Source organism: Artemia sp. Qi Xiang Cuo, chromosome 3 (genome assembly GCF_049724085.1).
Source record: "Artemia sp. Qi Xiang Cuo chromosome 3, ASM4972408v1, whole genome shotgun sequence".
Classification (NCBI taxonomy): domain Eukaryota; kingdom Metazoa; phylum Arthropoda; class Branchiopoda; order Anostraca; family Artemiidae; genus Artemia; species Artemia sp. Qi Xiang Cuo.
The window spans coordinates 81737096-81757002 of NC_142796.1; the positions used below are offsets into that span (position 1 = coordinate 81737096).

General features: G+C 35.1%; 1 protein-coding gene across 1 annotated transcript in view; it reads right to left on the reverse strand.

Annotated features, from left to right (window-relative positions):
• Positions 1–18383, reverse strand: part of LOC148954622 (ADP-ribosylation factor-like protein 6-interacting protein 4) — a 37632-nt gene extending 19249 nt beyond the window's left edge. Inside the window, exons 1-2 of the mRNA XM_089086647.1 lie at positions 18287–18383; positions 3104–3425 (exon numbers count right to left, since the gene is read on the reverse strand). Coding sequence (XP_088942773.1) covers positions 3104–3423 — 320 coding nt within the window. The 5' untranslated portion in view covers positions 3424–3425; positions 18287–18383. The remainder of the gene's footprint in view (positions 1–3103; positions 3426–18286) is intronic.
• Between the last annotated feature and the right edge of the window lie 1524 nt (positions 18384–19907).

The following is a 19907-nucleotide window of genomic DNA, read 5'->3' on the forward strand; positions in this document are numbered from 1 at the left end:
CTTTGTTTGTATGCTGATATCAATTTTTTTTTTCTTTAGATCACAGACCTAGTTTTTTTTTTACAACCTATTTTTGGTTAATTTTTGCCGATATCAACCAAAGTTGGATGCAACTTCAGCCAATTTTGGTTCATGTATGATGCTAATATCAACCAATTTCTGGTGCATTGCAAGAGCTTGTAGTTAGCATCTACATATGAAAGATAATATTGATATTAGGCTGCTGCACAGCTATGTGTTAAAGTAGGACTAGGCATGGGCACCCATAAGGGGGGGCAGGGGGGCGTCAACAAAAACAAACGCGCATACAAAATTTGTTTATATTCATTTTTGTTACGTTTTACTAGTCAAAAAACATTTCGGGTGGGCACCCCCCCCCTCTGGGTACGGCCAAGACAATCTTTCTATCCAGGACCGATACGTTTACCTTGTCCGAAATCAACGTCAACAGAATCCAATAATAAGTGAGAATTTACTACCAATTTATTGACTGACAAGTGAATTTAAATCCGTAATTTTCAATGCTTATGATGTATAAGCAAATGCCATATAGCCTAAATATTCATTAAGTTAATGTAAAATGTTAAGAAAATGTAAAGTGTTGTGTTTAAAGAAATCTGTGGTTACAAAAAAATTTTTATATATTGACTATCCAAGGCATTCCTAACCCCGGAAGTAAAATATTAAATCAACCACATTATCCAAAAATTAAGTTATTAATGGGAATTAAATTTAAACTCAAATCAATCATATAGTTTCAGATATATCTTTAAATAATTTAAGTAAAAACACTGATATAAATACCTAAGCCATTGTGGGTCAAACTAAAAGAGAAGATGCAGATTACCAAAGGGTGTGAAAAGAGATTATTATAGTCTTCAAAACAAAAAGAAAAAGAGAGAAAAGAGAATAAAAAGGATAAATTCCAAAAATTGATATCCTTGTAAGATCAGACATGACATAATATTTGGCCATAAACATGACCCTAAATAAACCTATTGAGGTTGTATGCACAGAATGACCCATGATTATTGGTAGCATAAGAAGCATGTACAAAATACTTAAAATTTGTTCTTTTAAAAGTAAAATATTTAGAGTTGGGGACAACTCTTTTAAAGAGGAGAGTACTGTGGTAATTGCCTAATTAAACAAAAAATAATTTAATACGAAATAAAACATTTATAACGAAAAAATACAAAATTAAAAGTTCTGAAATACCACTTTTTATTAAGATAAAAGTAAACATCGTAGAATGTGTGGGCTTGAAAGGAACTTACTCAATAACCAATTTCCTGGCTAAGTACGTCAGTTGGCTGGATAAATGCGGTTGACATTATATATATATATACCCTCAGATTTTTTAGACTGAGGTGCACTGATCCTTTCACCGGGCAAACCTCTGCCCGTTTGATTCCTTGTTAGAAATACCTTGGATTATATGTCAAATATCGTAAGTGTTTAAGTGTCTAATTATATTATCATAGTAGTCTAATAATTGTTCATTCTCCAGGACAATTAGTCCCAGCGGTTTATATTACAAGACGTTGTATCGTGTGATGCATTAATAAAAGTATTGTGTTATAGCCAACCTCTCTACAATCTTATTTTAGTCCCTCGAATAATCCCAGCTAGTACGCCAAAGTCAGTTCAAAGCCTAAGGCACGCTACCAAAGTTTATTTACCTTAGGACCATAACTATACTCTCTATAAAGGGAGTAATAAGGTATCAACTACAACTTCACTTTACAACCTTAAACCCACTTTACCACAGTAGTTAAAAATTGTTTATGCCACAAATTAGCCATCTAGTATGAGGCTACAATTGCAGCATGATTCCTCCAAAACGAAAACAATATGTTAACAGAGGGCTTCCTATTTCCACAATTATCTGTAAAGAAGGATTTCTTAGCTTGTTGGTTACAGACCCAAGAATAATGTTCTAATATAAACCCAATAAAATTTAGTTTTTCCACAAAATATAAGGAGCAAAAACAGAAAACTTATAACTAGCCTGAACTAACTTACATAAGATGTCTAGTTTGAAAGGAACAAAAATTACTACGAATGAAGAACGTGAACCTCAAATACTCAAAATTTGCAATAGACAATGGTGTCTAAGTTAAAACAAAAAGAAATTACAGCTAACGGGTGTAATGTTGCCACCCTTTCCAAGCCCAAAAAAGGTTAGTGTCATTGGTGCTTTACTGAAAACATGAAAATGTCTTGTGTCTACTGGATATGATTTTTAGCTTTAATATCTCGACCTGGGGTGCCAATTAGGGGGGAGAAGTCCTTATGTATTAAAAATCACCCTTTTTCTTAATTCCATAGAAAAAAAGGAAAACAAACAAAACTCCTCTCCCCCTTAGATATAAGAAAATACCTTTTTGTTTAGGCATTGACAAAAGAAGAAGAAAAAGATTGGAAATGCAAAGATATGATAAACAACGGTTGGACATTACTACAACATATGAACACTGGGCAAAATGGAATTCTTCAAACCAATTTATTTAAAAGCAATATGAATATGCTTTAAAGCAAAGAACTAGAAAGCAATCCAGCATGATACAAAATATGCGAACGGGCATAAAAGATGAACTGTCTGGCAACATCTAACAAATTATGAAGGCAGTCTGGCAACCTCAGATGATGTTCAAATGTAAATAAAAAATGGGTTAGGCCAGGCTTAATTCTATCAGAACGGACGTCGAGCTGATTGGAAGCTTTCGATTCCATGAGCAAAGCTGAGATACCCAGTGTCTGGTGATCACTGCATCACAAACTCTTTCCTCATTTTTCACAATAAACCAAAATTAGTAGGACAGAAAAAACAAGTGAGTTTGCTCCCACATTTACAACCATTTCAGCTACTCCACAATAATTTAAATCTTGAAATAATTTTATAATATATAATTACCTACGATTAGGTCCATTCCATTTCATCATAGCTTAAATTATTTTTCAGGTTTGGGGGATTGCAAGGATTGGTGCAGACAGGTGCAATGGGACTGATAGCCCTGCCTCTGCAGCTTAGACATGGTAATCTATATAATCTTGCCACAATAATTTGGCAAACGAATTAACTTTAAATAAACACAAATACCTTTTTCTTCCAGTTTCAGGATCTACAATGTGTCTAATTATACTTTGTTTTGCCTCCCATTCTTCTTTGGTCATAGGACACATAGACCTAGATGGCTCTGACAAGAGCAGATCTGTAGAAATTGGGGGACCAACTAGAGTTTCATCTTCTGACGAGTCTTTATTTTTTTTACGTTCATATTTCAGCTTTTTCTCTTTCTTGTGCTTCTTCTTTGACTTCTTTTTCTTCTTTTGCTTCTTCACTTTGTGAAGCTTATCTGAATCTGAAAGGTTGTGATGCTTCCTCTCCTTCTTAAATGATGAGCTTATTGCATCTTCCATGGCTTAAATTAAAATATTGTACAATTCAATATCTTTTCACCATAATAAAAAAATATTTAGTTAAGTAGGGATTCCAAACAAGGGGAGATGACTATGACATTCCCCTATCACTACAAAACTGGTGGGAAGGCCTTGGAAAAAAAAATTATTTAGCAACAGCAGGATGATTCCAAATAAAAGAACACCACTTGTAACCATGATTTTTAATTTAAATAGCAACACAGCTGTCCAATTGAAACACTTTACACTGGTTATCTTAAAAAATAAATTCACAAAAAAAGTTTTTTGGTTCAAAATACCTTGGCTATAAGTATTCAGATCACCAATGGTAGACCAATCAAAAAAGTCTAGAGATGGGTTAGCTCCTACCCTAGCAGAGGTTGCTATACAATATGTTGTAAAACATCTTTGAGATAGATATTTTACTTTCTTGTTTGGTTTCTTATAACTTTTAATCAGATAGATCTTTTTTTTAAATTTAGACAAAACTTACTTCTTTTCCCTAAAAACTTTAAATACATTGTGATTGAACTTATGGAGTACATCTGGAATTTCAAAACTGACCCCAAAACCCTAAAGGAGGATTTGCACTTAATCTTGGTCAAGTAATTAGGGTGTTCTGTAAAAATGTTTCATGAAAAATTTTTATTTTCCCCATCAAGCCCTGAAGGAGAATTCGCATCTCCTCCAGGTCAGATAACTAAATAGTTTTAGAACAATACTATTCTGAGAAAATCTTCATTTTAAAAACCTTCCTTGTGAACTACAAGTATAGAATTGCAAAACATTAAACCTCTTTAAATAAATACATAGGCAAACATCCCTCCTCCCTTTCACACTTTTAAGGTTCTTACAGTATGTGTAGGGGTCTAGTATATATTTTCTGCTTCAAGTTGCATGAGTTGAATGGAACTGTAAAGTAAGTCTATACAGCCAATACCTGGAGCTTCTGCAAAGATTGGACAATAAAAGTATAGTGGGGGTGGGTAAGTGAGGCCTATAAATTAAATTCTCATATTTTTTTGTTTTTAAATAGAGTGATATCTGCCCTTCCTTTATAAATATTTTGCTTTGTTGGTAAACAATTTGGCATTATAATTTTTAAGAGAAATCCACAGAGCTATCTCTATTACAACATAAATCTAAGTGATTCAGAGATTTTCACAATGTGACATGACCATTATCATTAAAAATTAATAACTAAAAAAAATTTCATAACAAGTTAAAACTAGAGAGCTTAATATAGTATATTTATTTGGTATACCAAATATTGTAGTATATATGTAGTATATTTGGTCCTTCAGTATTGTTAGCATGCAAAGCAGTAGAGATAGGATGTAAACTACAATAAATGCTGTATAATCAAGAATTGCACCACCTCATTCATCTCAACAGACCATGGGCGCCCATAAGCTGAATTCCAGGGGGGGGCAAACCTCCTCTAATTGGCACTTTTAATGCTATATAATAGAAATCTCAGAAGAAAAATATGAAAATAAGGCAGCATCATTCAGCCAGGAGGGGGGGGGGCGCCCCCCCTCCCTTACGGGCGCCCATGCAACAGACAGACTAGAAGACACTCTTCCCCAAAAAACGAAGCAATGTAAATAGATGCTTTGTTTTCCTCATACAAATTATCATCTTAGGCGAACTAGAAAAAACAATACTAATTACCAGAATCCAGTAATGATGCATCCATTCAAAATTTTGGTTCAATTTCTGATTTTACATGTTTTTATATATTTATTTTGCTTTCCATTTATTCTTAATTTTGTCTTGACACCACTGCAATTACTTAAGCAGCCTTTATAAAAAAATATTATAATCCCAGTTCTTTACTGTGAGCTTGGCATCACATCACTCCAGAAGAGCAGAAATAATCCCCAACCCTGGTACTTTCTAAAAAACAAATGGGATCACCAAATCACATTGTGTACAAAGAATACATTGCTACATGGAACCAAGGTTTGCCCCTATGGTTTATAAATATTTTCATCTGATGATTGATACTGGCCTCCCAGGCCAGATACCAACCCCCAAATATAGATGGCCTTTCTTCAAGTTTTAATGGAATTAATGATGTAACTAAATTAGTTTTGGATGACATGAATAAGGATGCAGGAACAATAAGCTTAAAATTAGAGTGGTATAAGCCAACCAGGGGCGTAATTTGCTATGGGGCAGGAGGGGGGCAACTGCCCGCTCCAGACCCAAGTTTGCCCCCCCACCTGAAATTTAGTTTCTGCAAAAAGTCTTGTCAACACTAAGATAAGCCTGTATAATTCAAGTATCCAGAGAAACAGGTCAGTTTTCTTAGCAGTGTAAAGGCACCAATGATTCAACAGTGCAATTTTGGAACCACTGTCAAAATTTTTCTTCAAAACAGCATAAATCTGCTTTGTCGTGACCTGGAACACCATCTCTTGAAGCCGTCGTTATATTTAGACAGTGCGAAACAGGACGCTATATCTGATACACCCAGATAAGAAAAGAATAATCAATTCAATCAGTTTCCTGTTTTTGACACAAAATGAGTTCCCAACAATTTTTTAGCTATGTAATTTCCAAATTTTCATCACTTAGTTATTTTTTTGCAAAAAAAAATGGGATCAGCATCAATGCGTCAAGATACACCTGATCATGGTTGCAGCGGTAGCTGCAACCTAGTAAAGAGCAAACCACAGCCCATAGTAACCAAAAGTTAAAAAACGCATTTTGAGGAAAAAAATACCTAGTGAAAAAAATTTACCATCTGACACTGACTCAGGAGTGTTAACTATTACTTCGGTTCGTCTCTTAAAAGTAAAAGTTTTTTGCAAAAAGAAATTTATGGTGATTTCGAACAAAAGCCTGAAACCCCTCGAAAATGGCGTCAGATCAAAATGAAAAGTGTAGCATTGGAATCAGCCTGATCGAAAACCTCACACAGGGAAATTACAGTCCTCCACCTTGAACAACAAGGAAAATCATTTTTTTGCATTGGTACATCATAGACAGATCTTATATAGCTCATATAAAAGACATTGCTCATATATACGTCCTTCATATAAACACCACCATCAGTAAGCCACCAAAGGCACTAAAAACGGCACTTTTGGTGCCGTGTATAAAGTGGAAAAGTTGGGGCTATTGGGCTAGCAGAACTTATAAGAGTAATTTTTAATGGCTCATTTGAAAGCTATTTTTCATATTTACGTGCTTTTTTTTATCAATTTTACCAACCATAAGTGCGATATAACACTGAAAACAACCCTTTTGGTGCCACTACTTAAGTGGAGAAACTCTGAAGTACAGAACAGGTACTATTGCAATAGTTATGTTCCAGAACCCTTAACTGGAGGTTTACAATAACCCCTCTTGTACAATCTCCCTCCCAGCCCCCTTAGTAAGTTTTATAAATCGTCTGCTCATCAGTAAGCTACTGAAACATTAGCGGGCTACCACACCATTGTAGATAGATGTTTTAATGGCTCAATTAAAATCTATTGTTTATATTTACTAGGTTTAAAACAAATTCTACCATCTATTAGATTTCACAAATTTCAATGTTAACTAGTTTCTGGGGAAAATTTGCAATGAACTCTTTGTCATAGTTGAAGCATTAGCTGCAACCTAGTAAAGAGCAAACCACAGCCCATAGTGACTAAAAGTTAAAAATGGTAATATGGTCTTTTTTCTTCTTTTTCCCAGCCTAGTGGGTTACTAGAACATCAAAGGGGGATGCTTAAGAGCTCATTCAAAAGCTATTTCTCATATGTACGTGGTTTATATAAATTATAACGTTTGCAAGTGCCATATGGCACGAAAAAAGGCGCGTTTTATGCCGTTTCTCGAGGGGTGGGGCTAGCGGGCTACCAGAATATCTTAGATAGATTTTTGATAGCTCATATAAAAATATTGCTCATATCTACGTTCTTTCTATAAATACCGGTTTGATTGTAACTGAACCACCGTGTAACTGAACCCCAAGCAACTGAGCCACCGTGCAACTGAACCACTGTGCAATTGAACCACCGTGAAACTGAACCCCCGTGGTACTGAACCCTCATGCAAGTGAACCCCTTTTAACTGAACCCTCGTGCAACTCAACCCCATTTAACTAAACACCGGTGGAACTGAACCCCCGTGCAACTGAACCACCGTGTGACTGAACTACCGTATAACTGAACCACCGTGCAACTGAACCACCGTGCAACTGAACCCTCGTGTAATTGAACCCTCGTGGAACTCGACCACCGTACTTACATTGGGTAAACACACAAGTTAGAATCTTTACAGGTTCAAGCTTGTTGGAATTGTTTGCTTTTTTAAGTCTTTATATAAATTACTGTCAAGATGATTTATAAAAATGTTGCCGTGTTTTGTGTTTTGGTGTGTGTGGTGTGTTTTGTTGCCACAAAACAAAGAAAATCGGACGTCATGAATCCAGATTTATTTCTCTTTTTTATGTCTGTTAATGGGAGTTCCCTTCACCCTGTCAGTTCCTACGGGTCTAAGCGTTTACCCCTCTACCCACAGAAAATTTCCCCTCCTCCACCCACCTCCACCTGCAAAATACCCCGCTCACGGAAATTATGGTTTTCAAAATTTAAAAATCTTCTTTGAGTCGTGTTATTGTTTAGTTTAATTGAGAAGTTCTAAGGGAAGTGGACAAAGAAGAGCTTATGTGTAAATATTGCCCCCCCCACGTGCAAATAATTTCTTCTCATGAAAGATCCTCCAGAAAACCCCCACGCAAAAAAATTCCGCATGTTTCCCAATAACAAATACTATCTGTAAGCAATAGACAAATCAAAAAACTTAAAAAAGGAACTGAAACTTCTGCAATGGGGTTATCTGATTGTTTTGTAGCTAGGAAGAGAGGGAGATACCTCAAAGAGTGCATTTTGATGTCGAAACATCTCGGCTCGTATTGAGCCTTCCAATAAATACAGAATAAGCTCTAAGGGAGACACGACAGGAGGATGGAGGAAGAAATCGTTTGAAATCCCCAGGCATTTTTAGTCTTTTTTTTTATAAGCCGAAAGTGATTGGAGACTAACCAATCACAAGAGGTATTTTTTGGGAGGGGGGGGGGTTCCACGGGTAAGTAATTTTCTGGGGGGTATTTTCTGGAGGGGGGGGTATTTTCAGTGAGGTGTTATTTTCTGCGGGGTATTTTCCTCAAGGAATGTTTTTCGCGAGGGAGGGGAGGGGAGGGGGGGGGGTAAACGGCAACTCTCACCGTCTACATACTGTAATGTTTTTTTTTTACCACTTTGCTTGTTTTGTTGTTTTCATTTTGTAGTATTTTCTACGCTCCTAGTTGGTTATCTTTTGGTTTGAAAAAGGTTAATTACCTGCTTCGGTGGGGCCGATACAAAAGCAACTTTCTCTTTGTGTTTAAACTTTTGGTTTGATTTCTTTTTTTTCTTAGATGAATCAGGCCTTTCCTGAACGTTGAGTAATAAAAATCTTTACTGCAAATATCGGAACTTTGAGAATTTAGATAACACAAAAGTCACTTTTGGTTGCGCTTTCTTTAAATTAATCAAACAGATTCTTTCGAAAAACAATTTTTCAAAGAAAAGTAAAGAGCCATTTTGAACCAAAGACTACCATAAATAAATTCCTATGATAATTCAAACCCAAAATGATCAGAAATTACTACAAAAAAAAAAGAAACCCAAAACGACCAGAAGCTAAAACAAACGATCATAGAAAACATGGGGGTTTTGGGGAAAACAAAAAAAAGGGCCGTAGAGTTACATGCTAAACCCCCATTTAACTCAAGCCTCCTTTAAACCAACCCTCATTTAATTCAAATCCTGAACCTAAGTCAAGGCCTAAAAATAAGTTTGAACTAAGGCTGATTAAAAGCTCAAAATCTATTTCTCGCTTCATTTGCGGTTTCTAACTTGTATTACTCATCAATGTAACCCCTAAACCCTCTAAATTGAATGAAACTTTCAGGATTGGGCCTATCGCCAAAAGCATGGCCCGATAAAGTATTTATTTTGGTTTTATTGCAAACTGAACTTTTCATTAGTTCGAAGTCCCCCACCCACAACTTACCCTGAAAGTTGCAACTTATTAATCGAAGCTGTTTTTGAGATATTTCTGTGTAACCCTTTTGAGAATGTGCATAATCATAGTCAATTTCATTCAATTCAATATCCGCCGAAATATTCCTTGACAGCTTCACCTTAATACCCTTAGCTTGCGTATTAGCAGTAGCAGAATTAGTAGCAGTATGCACATAGCACCTTTTATTTTCTTCAACACACCAAACTGTCCCTAGGATACTGCTGATGCGTCCTTTTGAAAACCTGTATACAGATGGCTTGATGTGATTCAGTTCATCTTCCACCCTCAATATTCCCTGAAAATTCCACCTTCACACCATTCATTACCGTTAGGTACAGCTGTAATGGTTGTCCCATTAATAGTATTAGTAGTAGTATTGATAGTAATAGCACTAGTGCTAGTAGCAGCAGTAGTATTGACCATATTGCCTTTTGGTCATCTGAAGATTCCTCTCATCAAGTTCTAGAAGCTTCAACTTAATACAATTAGCTGTTGCTATCCCATTGCCGATATATCCTTTTGATAACCTATATGTTCATGTAGCTGCTTAATTTTCATCTTAATACTTTGAGCTTACAAATGGTTGCAATAGAAGTAGCAGTCGAACTAGTAGTAGTAGTAGTTGTTGTAGTAGCAGTAGTAGTAAATGCAATTACAATAGTAATAGCATTAGCAGTAGCGTGCACAGGGCGGGATTTAAAGCTTTGACGCTTAAGAACCAAGCGTTTTTGCCACTCCGTTTTTGCAAGATTTTCGGGGTTATTCCCAATAACCAATTCCAATAACCAATTCCCAATTGGTTTGAAATGATCAAACCAATTTTTACTTGAAAGAATTTTACAAAGCAATGGTCTAAGGGTAGCTTTAAAGAGTAATAATACTTTGGGTAGTTTTCTAAATTCTGGGAAGGATCCAACTTCAATGGGGCAACAAAGTGGGGTTTATCAGATCCCATGTACTTGTGGAAGCTCATATGTGGGACGTACTAACCAGAGTTTGGAAATGAGATTATTACAACACAAAGATTCTATTTCTTCGGCTTTAAAGCAAGTTTCTAAGTCTGAAGATTTCACTTCAGCCCTTTCAGAACATATTTTTAATTTTCCAGACCATTTTATTTTGTTCGAGAATGTCTCTTTGATTTCTAGGGATCGGGGTTTAAAGCAAAATTTTCGTGAAATTCTTGAAATAAAGAAAATCTTATTCAAGAATATTGCTTTGAATCGTGATACAGGTGAATATGGGCTGGACTCTATCTATGATAATTTATTAAAATCTGACAGAGTAAAGTTCAATTCACCCAATGTAGTTAACCTTTGTTCAAATGTTATATCATTGAACGCTAATGAACCGAATCCAAGAAGGTCAAAGAGATTAGCTTCCGCCTTTGCTTTGAAAAGAATTAGAGATTCAAATAATATGTAGTGTTATTTGATTTAGTATATAAACTTTTGTTTTAAATTGTTTTATTTTAGTTTTACTACTGATGACGGTCACTGTATATGTGACCGAAATATCTTGTATTTTTGTGAATTTCTATCATCACTGTCTATTAAAAGGATTTTATCCCTATTTGAACTTTTATTTATGGTGAATTGACTTTTCCTTTAAGCACTCTCTGAAAGTTCCAATTTAATACACAAATCCCTTTTTGAGATACGCCCTTTTGAAAATCTGCATGCACATAGTGTCTTTTGATTTAGTTCAAATTCCCCCTCAAATACCCCATTCTGTCAAATTTTCAACTTGATACCCATAGCCTTAAAAGTGCTAGTTTAATAGCAGTAGAGGTCGTAGTAGGAGCATTAGTAGTAATAATAGTGTTGAATTGGTAGTAGTAGTAGCAGTAGTTGCAGCAGTATTAATAGCAGTAGTAGCTGGTAGATGCCCCAGAAGTTTCATCTTCATATGCTATGCCATTCCAAAAAAAAATTGCTGATACACCTGTATCAGCAATTTGTATGTTATTGCAAGTTACAAATTGTTAAAATTTAAGGTTTTTATAGAAGGGATGGTCATAAAAACTTTGAAGGAGGCTAATTTGATTGCAAATTGAAAGTTCAATGTTGAAGAATCAAAGGTAATCAGAGGACAATCAGCCTTTCCCTCTTAACCGACACCCCCCCCCCTATATACATCAAATCAAAATAAAAATAAACATTTTGTTCAAGATAGCCTAAAGGTCAAATAACCATGCCTTCGGGGTTTACAACCCCACCAGCAGCATCTGGGACAAGGGCTGTAAGTTAAGCTAGTTGCTCATTGGTAACACAAAAGGTTTTTGTAGAAAAAAAATTTCGTATGAACTTTGGGGGGGGGGGGCTCATTTGATTAAAAATCAAAATGTCCAGTGCACTTTTTCAGAGTTAAAAGTGATTGGAGGGCTTCCACCCCGCCCTATTTTTTCTCAAAATACATCTGATCTAAATTTTGAGATGGTCATTTTATTTAAAACAGTTCAAAGGTTAAATACCTATGCCATAGTTGAATAACTATAATTCACAACCCTCAGCCTCTGGTTCAAGGGCTGTAAGTTACATAAGTTGCCTATTGTTAACATATAAGCTTTTTTTTTATCAAGAAAAGATGGTATGTTTGATCCTATAAATAAAAAAACGTGCAGCATTAAGGTCAAACCTCAGGGAAATGTCAAGAAGAATGTCAAACACAATCAAAAAGCATTTATTCCTTTATTGGTTGTGAAAAGGAAATACCAGGAACATTTACAATGGCTGATGGTATCAGCCGTCACATTGTTTGGAAAATACTTAGAAGCCTCTTCAACTAAATCAAGAGGTACTATGTACATCCAGTTGTAAAAGACGTTGTATCTGCAATGTGTTGAGAATAGCTAAGGGTATAAACCCGAGGGTATGAAGTTAAAACTTTCAGGGCAAGTTGAAGGAATGTTGAAAAAAAGGCTGGAGTGCAACGAGCCCCCCCCCCCATGTCCTTTTTAGCTGCAATCTCGTTAAAGACATTTGATCAAAATTTATTATCTAGATTGACAAAGGTCAAATATTTTAAACATAGTTGTTTACTACATAACGTCCAGAAAGATCTGATTCATCTGAAAAAAAGAGTCACAAACCAGCTTTAATGATTTGTTGCATTAGATCTTTTTTTTCTTTAACAAAATAAAACAAAGCTTTTTCATGAATAATTTTGACAGGCGTTTATATCATGAATTTAAGAAACAAACAATTTCAACAAGGTTGAACATGTAAAAATTCTAACTTGTGTTTTACCCAATTATATTGCCTAATATTTTTAGAGAACTGAAAATCTGAGTTCAGTTGTTCAGTTATATGATGGTTCAGTTACACAAGGGTTTACTTGCATGGTGGTTCAGTTGCATGATGGTTCAGTTACACGGTGATTCAGTTGCACAGTGGTTCAGTTGCAAGGTGGTTCAGTTGTACGGTGATTCAGTTGCACAGGGGTTCAGTTACACAGGGGCTTAGTTACATGAGGGTTCAGTTAAATGGGGTTGAGTTGCATGGAGGTATAGTTACACAAGGGTTTAGTTAAATGGGGTTCAGTTACATGAGGGTTCGGTTATATGGGGGTTCAGTTGCTTGTGGTTCAGTTACACGCACACCATAAATACCACCATCTGCAAGTTCCAAGTAGCACTGACAACTTTTGGTGCAATGTCTCAAGTAGAAAAACTAGGGCTAGTGGGCTACCACAACTTTTTAGAGTGATGTTTAATGGCTCATTTGAAAACTTTGCTCATATCTAAGTACTTTTTTTTTATCAATTCTACCATTTGTAAGTGAGATATAGCACTGAAAACAACAATATTGGTGCCACTTCTCAAGTGACAAACATTGGAAGCATAAAATGGCATCATTGTAATAATTATGGCCCAAAACCCTTAACTGGAGGTTTGCAAGAGCACCTCCTGCAAATCCTACATCCAGGCCCTCTTAATAAGCTATGCAATTTAAGTCCTAAAAACACCAATATATTAAATTACATTATTAGATGTTCAAACATCTAACCATTAGATGTTCCTAGATGTTTTTCCTACATACTGAAACCCTTTTCAAACCAAAAGTCTTTAAATTAAGCCTTCCAGAATAGAAAAAATGTTTTTTTCTACAAAAACTGTTGAATCATTGGTGCCTTTACCCAATATCTTTGCCTTTATGGTAATATATGTATCATTTTTCAGTTTTCTCTATCATTTTCACTGGCTTTGGGAAAATTGACTCCAAATTTGCCCCCTCTCCCAGGATTTTGACAAAATTATGCCACTGAAGCTGACAATACATTGGACTGACTTTACCCACAAATAATGACAGATCCAAGTAACAAATAGGTATGATTTGTGCTTTTTTAGCCCCTTTAACTGACATTTCCTGTGGTTTTAAGTTGCCTGAAAAGCTTATTACTTTTCAGCAGAAATGATTGCTATTTACCTAACACTTTTGTAGATTAAGTCAAATGGTAAAATAGGTAGTTTTTTATATGTTCTGACTCCTTGTCAGTGATAATTATTGAGCTCTGAAACAAAATGGTGTCAAAGAAATTGTCACACAGATTGAAATAATAGTGGGTGGCTTGCTAAAAAATAGTTCTGATCTACAAAAAAACTGGATCCCAGCACATGCCAGTATTCTTGGAAGAGGCAGCTGATAAAATGGTAACTTACAAGAGCGGAAACTGGCTCTAGTGTCAAAAAAAAAAAAAACAATGCCATTTAGTGTCTGGTAACATGCTGTTTGGCACCATCTACAATATGTTGTTCTTCATTGTTAATACCAAAGTTATGGGAACATGAATCAGCTCTTCATGTATGTATCAATCTTATCTACAGAGAGTAGATAGTTATCACAAAATAGGGAACTGAACAAACTTTGTCAATTGGCTAAGGAGTTATTAAAAGGGGCTTTTACAGGTGATGTCTACTTTCAGTTGGGTGAATCACTTCAAAGGGTTATTTTCCATAGCCTTGGAGACAAACTGTTTGCTCCACTAGTTTAGCCACTTACACTAGACTGCTTTATTTATTCCTAAAAACAGTTACAGTCAAAAATCTTACACAATTTACATTAATTTTACATGTGATACAGATTACAATTGTATAATATATTACAAACATTAATATAATATTTCAGTTTTTAAAGCATGTGTAAAACTGCTGCAGCACATGTGTGTTGTGTTTTCATTGGCATGTGTTTTAGGGCTAAATGGAAAGCAGGTTGTCCTTTTCTGGGGTGGGAGGACGTCATAAAGAAAGATTTAAAGGAAATGGGAACTTTGTGGGAGGGTGTAAAGAGAGGCTTTGAATAGATTGGGATGGAGGAAGAGCGTGCAGAGCTGTGTTGGCATCAGGCAGCTTGGTGCTGTGGTGAGTTTTATAGTAGTAGCATTAGTAGTATTGACATGTGTGAATTTGCTGAGGTTTGGACATTAGTTCAACAATTATCTATTATAATAATACATTATGCTTGTATATTATAATATATTGCTATATTATAGCAATAAAACAATATATTATCTAATACCTTTAGAATTACTTTATTTGCTCTTATCACTTTTCTTATAAAGGGGGTTGAAAATAGCTTTCCTAGGATTGCTAGGTACTTCTGCTTCCTAAGAAATCGTTCTTCTTGTATTTCTAATAAAACATTCCAGTGCAGACATAGATACTTCATGAGCAAATGGTGGAGCTGAAGAATGACCAACATACAAAAAGTAAAGGCACCAAATAGCTTTACAACTTGTCTTCTTAATATTTCATGCTGGACATCATATTTTTTACAAGACATAACATGGTGGACATCTTCATATACTAAAATTTGAGGAGTTAACCAAATTCCACTTAGAAAGAATAGTATTTACCTCTGCATGGCCAGATCTGATTTGAAATATTGTTGTTGTGCTTTTTCTTTCCCTGTAAATCAGGCCCAGTGGAGGAGACTTAAGATCATATAGATCCAGGATTGTGTTTGAAGAACTCCTTGAAAAATCAGCCATCTAGTCATTTACTGAATGGGCCTCATAACCCTGAATATATTTAATTATTGATAAATTTACATTTAAAGTTTCACCATTGCTACTAGTCAAATAGCAATGTCACTCTGCAACTAGACTACTTAAGTGCCCTTTAGACGAAGATTGTAGATTATGCTCTGTTTCAGGAATGGATCATGATGGATCTTAATTTGCTCCAAAGTGCAAATTAAGGTAATTACCTGACTTTTGAAATCTGAAGGATGGCTATTGTAAAAAATTGCTAGAAAGCAGAAAAACACTTAAACAAGCAGAGAAAAAGCTAAGCTGCATGTAAAATATGTTAACTACAATTATACTACATATTATGAAGGAAGAATTGTTTTCTTAACATGTTTCCATCTCAACAGCTCATAAACTAGGCTCATAACTACTTGTTCATTTTTGCAATTCTATTTGTATGGATATCCTTTGGTTATACCCTATGTTAATCATTTTTTAAAGGCTCTACTGGAAAAAGGATTATAATAAGAATAGTCAAAAATCAGGATATTAACTTATGTTTGTTGGTAAAATTGTATTTTAGCTACTTTTTACTATCTGTGAGAGGGGTTAGGTTAGGAAAATGAAACTTTCAGGGATGGGTCTACAAACTGAAGAATATCCTAGGAAGGTATTCTGAAGTTCCTACATCTAATCCTTCTCTCTTTAGAGGGAGATGACTTTTGATTACCTTTAAAAATCTTTGTGTTATATAAGTGAAACCTTGCAAAATAAATCTTCTGCTTATATGAAATACTAGAAAATAGTTTTCAGCTTCACAACTTTGCTAAATCCGAATTTGAGGTTTCAAAGATCTGCAAATACATTTCCTAAATTAGTCATTGACTCAAGAGTGCTACAGGTCTGGAGGACCTTAAAGCTCTTAAAAGATAAAGGTAAGGTGATTAGGGTGAAATTTAGAAAAAAGAACATTGATATGGCTTAAAATTCTACTCTAGTTCCAGTTCCAAAAATTTGTAGCAGGGTATATTAACTACCAATAAGTCCTTTCACCCCTTTGATACTAAAAAAAAATGTCATCAGACATGTAGAAATCCATTGTCCTCAACTATAATCCAGTCTTCTCATCTGTTAAAACAAACCAATCATCCCATTGAAATTTCTAAATTCTGCTGATGGGTTGTGGGAAGTGTAGGTACTTGATTCACCTTTCCCCAGAAATTTAAGACCTACAGGCCAGCCAGTACCAATATGGTTCTTCATGCTCACTCCTGCACTCTCCAGAACAGATGATGAATAGTCTTCTTCTTTTTAATGGCATCATTATGCAATAATAAACACTAATAAATTAGAATCTTCTTTAAAATATCAATGTATGCCTTAAAAATCTTTCTATCTATGTGCCAAGACAGGTTTGAATTCAGGATTGCAGTGTAGGTATTAGAAATATTAGCCATAAGGCATATGCAATTAAGGGAAATAGTCTCCACACTCAGTGGCTGACAATCAAATAAAATATGCTGGATTGTTTCATCCATTGCAAAGCAGACCCAGCATAGAGGGGAGTGATAAAGCTTCCAACTAAATAACATACTATTGAGACAAAGGGCACCTGATTTCAGATGGTAATATAGTCCTGTGTGCTATCTAGAATGAAAAGGAGATAAAGGCAATTTACTGTGTTTAACATTAGATCTTTGCCTAGTAATATCACATGAATTGAGGTCACAGAGAGGACCTGGATTTAACAAAGAAGCCTTGGCTGCCAGCCAGTAAATCCTCAGTATCATTATATTTGACACCTTTATGGCTTGGAAAATGTTGGAAATAAATATGGTTACCTTTAGCCTGGAGGTTCAGAAGCTGTCTTCTAATGTTGAATAGGTCCTTATCATTGGCAACTCATATTAATTTTTTTGAGCAAAAGTATTGCCAATTTGGAGTCAGAAAGGCAAAGAATATTCTCCTCCACAATGCTATAATTTAAGAGAACATCTAGAGCCAAGCAAATAGCACATAATTCAGCTGACAAAAAGAAGATCCCAAAGGGGTAAATATTTACCAAATCATGTTATTGAGTTACAACTAAAGTGAATGTACCACTCAATGCCTTTTTTATGCTCTTTACAAATATAATAGCTAATCATTTTTGTCATAAATGAATTATATCCCCCACCCCTATATATACCAATTCAGGGTATATATTTGCGCATTAGGGGGTGGGGATAATTTTATTTCTGATGTAAATGAGAGGTAAGTTTAAACTTTCCCCCAAACCCCCTAATGTGCAAATATATACCTCAAATTGGTATATATAGGGGTGGGGGCTAAAATACAATTCTAAAAAAATGATTATTATATTTGTAAAGAGCATAAAAAAGGCACCGAGTGGTATATTCACTTTAGTTGTAACTCAATAATATGATTTGATAAATATTTACCCCCAAAGGGAGGGGTGAAAAAAGGTTAAGGTTCAGTGACAGAAAACATACTCCTGCTCTAGCTCTCTCACCCAGAACAGATCCATCAGAATAAATTTTCCTGGAATTCCTCAAATAACAGGAATTTCATTTTCAGAACTAAAACCAGAGAAAAAAACTGATAACTAAAAAATTAAGATAAAATGTTGTTTTTTTTAAATTTCAACCTGTCAAGTGAGTAAATTTCAAAGAATTAGAAATCATAAGAGGGTTAGCATAGCCTAGGCCTAGAAGCTTGGCAGTGCCTTCCCAGAGTATGTTTTTGGCCCTGGATGTATTACAGAAAGCTTCATTTTCCTAACCTAACCCCTTTCCAGATATAGAGAAAAGTATTCAAACTATAATTTTACCCAGAATTCACTTGCTAAGCTTTGAGTACCATACTGCACTTCTTTGTTGTTTAGTTGACATTTGAGCCATCAACGCCAACGTCAATGCTGTTCAAAATTTACGCCAGAATTTTTTTCTATAGATAGCGCATTTCATGTTTGGGCACTTATCATAGCCTGGTCATAGCCATAAACAAAACTACAAAAGGCATAATCAAAGACGCAAAGTGTAGGACACAGATGTCTATCTGACAATGTTAAAAACGAAGGTCAGGTAGCCGGGTGCCATTTCCTATGTTTGATTAAGTTAATCATTGCTAGAAGCCAGAGAAACTGAGGATGGACGAGTACAAGCACCAATTATCGTAAGCGTAAAAAAAAACTGTAAATTTGGATCTCTTTTTGCTATTATGAGCATAACAGAGATTAATTTCAGAGCTAAAAGCCTTTTAGATGAATTCAATAACAAAAAATAATTATAATTTAAAAGAAGGTAGTTTCATGAGTCATTGAAGAACAAAATTGTTTTGTTCTACAACTCGAGACATAGAGATAAAAAAAAACTTTAGAGGGGACTTTTGCGACGAACTCCAAAATAGTGAAGAAAGTGACACGTCCCAAAAAGGAAAAAAGATGATTTTGGTGATTACAGCCTATCCCCTTAGCAGGCCTTTCAAGCTGATTTACTTAAGATTAATAATAGAGATTCCACATTGCCATTTTAATGCATAGGCTACTTATCGTAAAAATGTAGATTGGTCGCAAAAATGTAGATTTGTCTAAGGTTAGTTGATTTATTTTATTTATTTAATATCAATTATTAAAAAAAAGCTTAGCATAAACACATCCCCTCGAAATGCCACAGCATGATATGGAGGAGGGATAATCAAACAAATTAATTTTCAATTTTTACCTTGAACAGAATATTTAACAAAATGGCTATGTAAAACCAGCATAAATAGGTTAAGACGGCACTGAGCTAACGAATAATATAAATTACCGTGTACATTTATAAATTCCCTCATTGCATTTTGTTTGCAAAATGTTAAATTCCCTCACATTCCACAAACTCCGACATTAATTAAATATCGTCGATGAGCACACCCTTAAAAGTGTATCGAAGTCTTAAAAGTGTATTAAAAGTGTATTCAGCTTGATATATACTTCCTAGAATCCACAGAACTACTTGTAACCTAGTAAGTAGTCTCACACTCTAAGAGTAATGCTCGACTTTGAGATCCCAGCATTCAATGATGCTTGTTGCAATATTTTTTCGTCATAGGCAGCCAATGAAATCCATTTTTGTAGAAAAAGATGGGTTTTCATTGACCCTCAGTGATGAAAATCAATTGAAGTCAGTTACAATAAGCTATATTGAAGAACAAAGAAGGCAAAATAATTTTGACTGGAAAGCCAATATTGTCAACAGAAGAAGGAGATTTTGAGCTAGTATCAATTGAGTTATTATTTCATCTTCTTCCTTCAAATTTTTACCTATTTAGTCACATTCAGGCAGGGGCGCCCATAAGCTGAATTCCATGGGGGGGGGCAAACCTCGTCTAATTGGAAATTTTAATGCTATATAATAGAAATCTCAGGACAGAAATATAAAAATAAGACAGCATCATTCAGCCAGGGGGGC